We start from the raw sequence: 7,947 nt of genomic DNA on the forward strand, positions 1-7,947 counted from the left end.
CTTTTAGACTTCTCCTTAATTAATTGCAACTTTCCATTTTTTTTATCATAAAGTACTGTTTCATGGGGGCTCAATTATGTCCTAAATTAGTCAGGAAAGTGAGGATACATTGGAGTTATCTTTATTTCGTGTGTCCCATTTATACATTTCAATATTTTAATAACTTTAATTTATGCATACTACCCAACATTCAAGTCCACGGCAGAGGGCGTGGTCACATCTCAATGGGGGTGTGGCCATATCAGGATGGGGGCATTGCCCATTAGCTATCTGGAAAAACATGTCCCCGAACGGGATGAAATCATCCATGCTTGGGCATCAGCCATCAGATGAAGCAACGAGCATTGCAAAGTTTTCTATTAGTTTGGTATCCTGTCTGATTGTATACGCTCTGATGGATGCAATTTGTAATTCCCTAGAAGTCATTGCTGAGTCGTGTGAGATAAGTGAATACAAGTGTGAGCTCTAAGGTGATCCAAATACATTTAGTTTTCTTTAAAAGAACACACACATACAAAAACCAAGACAACAATGCAGCTTAAATGGTTTCTGTATTGTTTATGATAGTGACACTCGTCCGTGAGAGATACAAATGCACTGCTGGTATTTTAGCAACAGGAAAGAGAACAAATGAATGATGCAGGTATCTGATCACAGAGGCAGACATAGATTCAGCAGCGACCGCTGTGTCGTGTTCTTATTCAATGATAGTAACTGAAAGCAAAAAAAAAGAAAACATTTATAATCAATGAAATGCAAAGGTGTAAATTTATCAAGCTGCAAGATTCCAGCAGATTTAGAATGTGGAGATGTTGCCTATAGCAACCAATCAGATTCTAGCTATCATTTATTTAGTACATTCTACAAAACGACAGATAGAATCTGATTGGTTGCTATAGGCAACATCTCCACTTTTTCCAACAGCACAGCATTGGTGTGGCAATCGATTTAGACGCTAACTATCTGTCTGCAGTCAAAATGTTACATTATTAATTAACAAATCTACCAATGCAATTCCAAACCTACTATTCTCCTGAACGTCCTACTGTACGTCTTCTAGATTCATTTAGCAAGGAACAGAAAAAATGCACATAAAACAGTCCTAAGAGCGGCAGAGGTGACATGATAGGGGATATTTCAAGATGCAAACTGTACTTTAGTTGTATTTGTATTACCGTCTGTTATATCTGGGTAGAAACACCATGCGGCATCGGGATCGCTTGAGTCGTAGCAACATCCTTTCTGATAACACTGGTCCATGTCGATGGCGGAGTAGCCGCAGTTCACCCTCTCTTTAGGCATCACAGCGCACTGGATGGTCTCTGCACCGGGTGAAAAATACACGTTTATAAACTACAAGTCAGAGCAGGTTTTAAATCCTTATACTGGAAATAGCCAAATCTGTGTCTGGCAGGGCATGCTGGGACTTTTAGTTCCCCAACAATTGGAGAGTCGCATGTCGTCTAGCTCTGCCGTAGATTATTAGACAGCAGGTAATATTTAATAATAAAAGGGATCCAAGTACTAGAGGAGTACTTACCTTTCTTTATTTCAGGCTTGAAGCACCAGGGCACGCCATTCATGCTGCTATCAAAGCAACATCCGTTCTCCTTGCACTGGTCGGGGGACACGCCAGGAGGTCCACAGTTTGCCCGGGTCTTGGGCTCTACCGCGACACAGTCATGTTCCACTGGCATGGAAAATACAATGTAAGTCAGAATTTAAATTTAGGTTGCACGAGACCACAAACGGATTCGTTTAAATTATGGGGGAGATTAAATTGAGGGGCGATGTGTCTCCAGAACAGACCACCGAGACACGTCACTCTGATGCTGAGGCTGAAATCTCTGCTCATTTTTCGTCACAACTCATAGAGGTGCGAGGAAAAGTGCACAAAGATTCCTTACTGTGATAGCTGGCAATGTGCGGCGATGGCCTGCGGCACATCCTGGCCAATTGAATCTCCCACTATGAGCAAAATGTGGACAATGATTAGGAATGGTCACCAAAGTTCATGGTTTAGGTCCTACGTATGCAACCTGACATTAACATTAACCATAACAACCATAACTAGAAATAATTGGGCCCCATAACAACATTTTTAAGGCTACCCCATCCTCTGTGTTATATTATCAAGTCAGTTACACACACCCAATACCTTATTTTATCCTCAATAGTTGCCACTCAGATTTATGATAAAGATTTACCTCTGGCCTTGGGCTCCCTAAGCTGCCGGGCCCCACAGCAGTCGCAGAGGCCCAATTGCTTTATGCATGAGCCAAAAAAAACAGCCAATCCTGGTTAGTGGCATGAATATAAGAGTAGCCAATGACCATGATGTGCAAAAGAGTGTTTGGGGAACAACTTGACCACATGGGATAGAATTACTCGGAACGGCAAACAACTGGATCTGTTCAACTTGATTGCCGCCATGTATTGATCGCTAATCCAAGTTTATCGGCAACAAAGGGAATATAGACTAAAATAAAATGCAGAACTGATTGGTGCTGATGAGATAAGATTACATTTGATTGCCCAGTGGTTTTCAACACACAGGTCTATCGGCAATGTTTTTTATGTCTCTTCTCCCCCAACATGAGTGTCTCACAGGAGGACTTTTGTTTATCAGGAAGCTGTTTGCAGTTCTCGGGAGTCTTCCCACTGAAGTTTACCTGCTTCGATGGTGGGCTGATAGCACCACACAACTTCGGGTATGCTTGAGTCAAAACAGCATCCTTTTCTTGTGCAGTCATTCTCGGTGATTCCGGGATACCCGCAGTTCACTCTGGCCCTGGGATGAACCGGATTACATTCTGTGGCTATACATTTAGAGAAGAAAAGGAATCAGTACATCGGAATTGTATAGTGGTCAGATAACACTGACTTGGACATAATTCTCAGTATAGGATCTTATTTTCTATGCATGGACCAGTGTGTGGGTAACAGCCAGGTCACTTGTTTTGTATGCTGAATTCAATTTACAGTAACTGTTCTTCTTCTGTATCTCTGGATACATGCACAGTACCACTTCTCTTTCACAATTATCTGTCCATATTATGTGTTTCAATAACTACACAGTATCACTTCTCCGGAACATGACCCTCTGTGTCCGTCCTTACTGTGTTTTGGTAACGGCACAATGCGACTGTTATGTAAAATGTGTGATGCAATTCTCAGTATTTTTATTCTGTGTGTATGGAAATTAGCACAGTAGCACTTCTCTTTTCAATATGCTAGGGGTAATTCTCAGTGTATGCACTTGTTCTGTTCTGTTAGTCTATATATCTGCCAAGCTGCTTAATACAAGTTAGCATGTTCTGTATACAACTTTATTATCCACTCTGTATTCCTCCACTATGATTAAGTGTTTCCAACAAACAATGTACCAAGGGCATAACTATAGGGTTTGCGAAGGTGAGGTTTGCCCAGTTATGTTGGGTTGCACTCCCCCCCCCCCCCTGAGATCCACGTCCCCCCAAGGCCAACCAATTTCTCTTCAAAAGAGTAAAGTCGGCACCTCTTCTGAAGGGTGTATGCTCATAAGTCGCCCCTCATTCTGCTCTAGCAGAGCGGAAGTGTGGGGAACGGGTGCAGGAGGCAAGAACAGCATCGCTGGGCTCCCCATAGGTTGCCGTATGGCTTTGCGATGCACTGTTCTACCCCTGTATGGTACAAAAGAATATTCAACTAAATATAGTTTTATTAAAAATGTACCTCTTTAGTCCATTACATTCTGTTTCCTCCACTGGTAAGACTATGGCCCTATATGTAATGTCTTTTAATTACTAGGATGTATATACGTTTCATAAACCATATCCCGGAGACATGTCTTTAATGCATACTCCAAACTTGCAATCATTATTTCTTCTGCACCAACCAGTGCATGCCCAATGCAGTGCTGGATTTAGTTAATTGCAAAGACAGTGGTGTAGAAGTTTATTATTTATATTTGACTGACCTTCAAACCTCCAAGGATTGAAACACCAGATGCTGTCACTGACAGAATTATCAAAACAGCATCCTTGCTTTGTACACTCTTCCGGAGTAATTCCATTGTAGCCGCATTCATCTCTTAACTTTGGCTGGACTCCACACCTGTCTGTTGTTGATGCAAAAACAGAAACGTATCTTTAAATTGAAACATTATCTAATTAGTATGTAGATATAGGTTTACATCTGGTTTTAATCATCACACACAGTTTTAGTTCCCTTAAATTTACAGTACTATGTCTACAAAAAGATTCTTAAATCAGCAATCTCATAAAAAAATCCATGTGTCTTTTTTTAACATAGATCATTGTGACATTGTATAAGATGAATGCTGGTGTTTAACATTCCACTCTTTTTTATTATGATTATTATTTAGGCTGCTATTATTTAGTTTTATATCTGGATTACCATGGTAACCACAGTCACATGGCACGATACAGTGAGCTGAAAGGATTTGGGACACCTCTGTCTGCACTGTGACATCCCCCCTCTGCCATCACATGACATGCTGAGAGCTGTCAGCCTATGTCTCTGCAACAGGCTGAGTGTGTTTGTTTCTGTATCAGCCATATTTGTTTGCCAACCAGAGAGTTTTTGAAAATGAGATAATGATTTGTAGGAGGATAACTAAGAAAAATTAAAAATGCATGCTTAAAGGCTACTTAATTTGCTATTTCAAGAAAACATATGTATATTTTCTAGGTGGGATTGCTGCTTTAAATTAGAAAAAGGATTAATCAATGATTTTGCAAAAATGTGTCCACCCACATTGTTTTTCTTAATTTATTTTCCCATATTGATAATAACATGTTTTGCAGATTTTTGTTATTAATTTGCTGCTACTTTCTGCTGGAAAAGAAGCATCTATTAATGTTGTTTCTATGTTATGTATTGATGAACTCATGATTTCCGCTTTGGTTTGAAAAGATAAATGTCTAAGCTCAAACTAGCTCCTCCCTTCCCTGTACACTACAACAAAACCTGAAAGACTGTTTTAAATGGTGTTATTCAATATAAGACAGCGGACAATTAATAAAATGTTTGCAGGCCATCTAATAATCAAACGGAGAACATAAACTAAATAAAACAAGTAGACATCTCAAGGGAGCTGTGTAACGAAACAATTGTTTTAAATCCAAAATCTAATATGCAGATAAATTCAGTATCTATGTATTTTCGCACACATTTTTCTTCTAAAATATATAGATAATATAAATGAAATACAATTCCTGTATATAAAAGTGTATCTAAATCTTCCCTTTAAATTGCCATTAGTTGACTACTGTCAATAATTTAGCATTATTCATATTCAGGATTTATTCTTCAAGCACTGGTAACACTATCAGGTAATAATTCTGTATCATGTCAGTGTATATAATATTGTCTATAATTTGTGCAAATCCATAAATAAACAGTTTTGTGGGTCCATTGGGGCAAAACACTTACAGTCGATAGGTAAGTAGGCTTCGGTCCCTAGTACAAGGACGGCCGCCAGCCAGCAGAAGGCTGTGAGTTCCATCGCTGTTCTTCTTTGCAGTCAATGTAGAAGTGTGCTGCTCCCTTGATGGACATCCTTTATATATCTGGGTTCTGTTTGCCTTATTGGCGGTGATAACACATATTTTTTTTGTTATGTGTAAAGCACACAGGCTTGATAATATTTGCTCTGATGATGATTGGGATATGAAGCTTTGTTAAAGGATTATGTGACAAATATTACGTGGCATGGAAACAGAGGGATGTAATTATCCAATTATGTCACTCTCCTTCTTTTATCCCTCTCCCATGCACACTGAACCTTCCTCGCTCCTGGTCACTCTCTCGCTCTCCCTTCCAGTGGATTTGAATCTGAGCCTTAAGATGCAAAAAGTTGAATGTCAGCGGATAAAGACCCATCTAGTCTACATCATGTCCCATCTCCGCTTAAAACCACACTATTATTTGTCCTTGACTAATGCTCTGAAGAGTCTTAGTGGTATATTTACTAAACTGCGGATTTGGAAAAGGGGAGATGTTGCCTATAGCAACCAATCAGATTCTAGCTGTCATTTATTTAGTGCATTCTACAAAATGACAGCTAGAATCTGATTGGTTGCTATAGGCAGCATCTTCACTTTTTCAAACCCGCAGTTTAGTAAATCTAACCCTAAGACTCATCTAAAGCATCATTATTGTCTTTTAATTTGTAAGCACAACCTGTGGCTGTCCAGGTGTTGTGAAACTACAAGCCCCAGCATTCTCTGCCAACCGACAGACAGCTTATAGCTGGCAGGTTTTACTGGGACTTGTAGTTTCACAGAAGGAGGGCTACAGGTTAGACAGGGCTGCATTTCGCCCAAAGCACATATACTAGTGGTATATCCCAAGTCTTCTAATGTGTTTTTTAAAAGACTGTCTCCCTTAGTAATTTATGTTTGTTTAATATATTTAAGCATTGTGGATTGTAGAAATCTGCAATGTTACATTGGCATGCAGTACCTTTGTGACCATTTTGGAGGCACTCTGTGGCTAATTGAATATGCCCCTATATGTTTTATTGGGTCTCCTACCTCCATTCTTCTCAGTTCCACCACTACATGATTATAACAGATGCTGCATTACTCACGTCTTATTCAAAAAATGTTTTCCATTGATTAGATCCCATTATCGGAAACTTTGCAAATCACCCCTTGCCCACTGTATTAACTACTCATAACTTCCCATTGATCAGATCCCGTTATCAGTCACTATACCCCCCCCCATTGCACAGAATTTCCCATTGATCATATCCCATTATCAGCTACTTCAACCCCCTTTGCACAGAATTTCCCATTGATCAGATCCCATTATCAGCCACTTCACAATTTCTACCCCCACATTGCACAGGATTTCAAATGGATAAGATCCCATTATCAGCCACTTCACAAATCCCACCGCCCCATTGCACAGGATTTCCCATTGATCAGATCCCATTATCAACCACTTCACAACGCCCACCCCCTCATTGCACAGAACTTTTCACTGGATCGACCCTATTGCCAGACATCTGTATGAACGGTGCACAAAGCTTGTTGCCACCCAAATAAGCACCAAATTAAGGGTAAGGTCAAATAGGTATAGAGATTAGTTTAATTGTGGTGTTCTTGGGGTTTATTAAGGGATGAGTGCAGGTGAGCCACAAATAATAAAGAAAGCCATGTGGAACGCTTAATGCCAAATTTTGCCGGGGAAACGCGCAAAATTTTGCAGCCAAAAGAGGAATTAAGTGAATATGCCATCATTTCTATCTAGGAACTCACTTAGGACCAGAGCGGACATACGTAAACTCAGTTGCAAGATCCGGCATATACCCGTAATCTGGTGCTATACATGAGCATTGTGACTTCTGTGTAGCATAAATGTTCCAAGTTGGAGCAGGAGATTTTTTGGTAATATATCAAGAGCAATAAAAACACCTACTTAATTGCTTAAGGCAGTTATCCCATAAAAACATGAGGTGTGTTTTGTTTAACATAAATCACTGTGGCAGGCTATAAGAAGAATGTTGGCATTTAACATTGTTCTTTGGTTTGTTTCTTCAGGCTGCTATCAATTACTTATAATTCTGGGCTACCATGGCAACCACAGTCACATGGCACATGATGTTGTGAGCAGAGAGGCCTTGGAACTCGCCTGTGAGCTCTTTCTGCAGTGTGTCATTTAAAGTCCTCTCCTTCCTCTTTCCCCCCTCTGCCTTCACATGATGTATTCAGAGCTGTGAACCAGTGTAACTGGCAGGCATATTTTGTAACCTCCAAAGAGATTTTGAAAAGGATATAATGATTTGTAGAAGGATAGCTAAGAAAAATTACTATCATGTATGGGGTGAACCTCCTACCCTGGTGTGTTTTACCTTCTCTAACAGTTATAGATACCTTCACAGAACAATTGATTCATGGAAATCAGTACTCACTAAATATAGCTATAGCCTATATTTTA

At 39.9% G+C, this 7,947-nt stretch overlaps 1 protein-coding gene across 1 annotated transcript; it reads right to left on the bottom strand.

Annotated features, from left to right (window-relative positions):
• Window positions 1-541: 541 nt before the first annotated feature.
• On the bottom strand, window positions 542-7,315 carry LOC142139982 (uncharacterized). The gene is made up of 6 exons (XM_075197845.1): window positions 7,269-7,315; window positions 3,959-4,128; window positions 2,673-2,819; window positions 1,541-1,690; window positions 1,176-1,322; window positions 542-714 (listed from the first exon to the last, which is right to left on the bottom strand). The coding sequence occupies exons 1-6, from the start codon at window positions 7,313-7,315 to the stop codon at window positions 698-700; spliced, it is 678 nt and encodes a 225-aa protein (XP_075053946.1). The 3' UTR covers window positions 542-697.
• Window positions 7,316-7,947: the final 632 nt, after the last annotated feature.

Source organism: Mixophyes fleayi, chromosome 2 (genome assembly GCF_038048845.1).
Source record: "Mixophyes fleayi isolate aMixFle1 chromosome 2, aMixFle1.hap1, whole genome shotgun sequence".
Classification (NCBI taxonomy): Eukaryota; Metazoa; Chordata; class Amphibia; order Anura; family Limnodynastidae; genus Mixophyes; species Mixophyes fleayi.